Source organism: Crocuta crocuta, unplaced genomic scaffold, assembly GCF_008692635.1.
Source record: "Crocuta crocuta isolate KB4526 unplaced genomic scaffold, BGI_CrCroc_1.0 scaffold296, whole genome shotgun sequence".
NCBI lineage: Eukaryota > Metazoa > Chordata > Mammalia > Carnivora > Hyaenidae > Crocuta > Crocuta crocuta.
The window spans coordinates 829,388-830,330 of record NW_027530504.1 but is presented as its reverse complement, the minus strand read 5'-3'; the positions used below and the strand labels follow the sequence as shown (position 1 = coordinate 830,330).

The 943-nt window shown below is 66.3% G+C and overlaps 1 protein-coding gene across 1 annotated transcript in view; it reads right to left on the bottom strand.

Annotated features, from left to right (window-relative positions):
- Positions 1–320: 320 nt before the first annotated feature.
- Positions 321–943, bottom strand: part of GATA2 (GATA binding protein 2) — a 5,582-nt gene continuing 4,959 nt past the window's right edge. Inside the window, 1 exon segment of the mRNA XM_077766868.1 lies at positions 321–689. Within this exon segment, the coding sequence (XP_077622994.1) occupies positions 390–689 (300 nt within the window). The 3' untranslated portion in view covers positions 321–389.

Below are 943 nucleotides of genomic sequence, written 5' to 3'. Positions count from 1 at the left end.
CGGGCCGAGCGGCACTTGGCGCAAGAAACCAGACCCCGGGAACTTAGGGCGCCCCGGTCCCGAGAGCAAAATAAATTACTTTTGCCTACGCCCTGCCCCTCCTGAAAACAGGGCTCTTCATTTGTCCCCTGCCTCCCTCCTCTTCCTCTTCATAAAGTTGTCCGTTCTGTTCTCCCAACAATCGTCCGTGACGGAAACCCCACCTGGGCGGTGGGCCGGGCCGAGGCCGCCCCCCAGCCTGCGCGAGGATGTTCCCAGCGACCGGGAGGCCGAGGCAGCGTGGGGCTCCGGCCGCGCTGGCGGGGGCGGCGTCAGTCNGGGCCTGGCCCCCACCCTGTCCCGGGCCGCCCCGCCTCGGCGTCCGTCCGTCCGTCTGCGGGCGGCTGTCCCTAGCCCATGGCAGTCACCATGCTGGATGGGTGGGGGTGGCCAAAGGAGAGGCTGGAGGAGGGGTGGATGGGCGTTGGGGTGGGCAAGAGGTGTCCCGAGTGACTGAAGGGCGGGAGGTGGCCCACGGGCGCCACGTGTCCGGCCAGGGCGGCAGCGCTGAAGGGGGAGGTCTTCTCCTGCATGCACTTGGACAGCTCCTCGAAGCACTCGGCGCCTTTCTTGCTCTTCTTGGACTTGGTGGACATCTTCCGGTTCCTAGTCTGGATCCCCTCCTTCTTCATGGTCAGTGGCCTGTTCACCTGCAGGCAACCCCAAAGCCTTCAGGGGGGGGCTGGCTCCTTTCCCAGATCGAGACCCCACCCCCCAGCTTCCCCAAGGCCCGAAAGGCAGGTCTGGGTTCAGACCCCACTTGCAAACGCCCTCGGCCCGGCGTGGTCTTCCCACCGGCATGAGTCCCTTTCAAGAAAGGTCTTTTACCGGGTGGGACCCGCAGGCCTGGCGGGGGGCGGGCATTGAGCCCACTAAGTGCCACCACTGCCCCCTCGACACAACC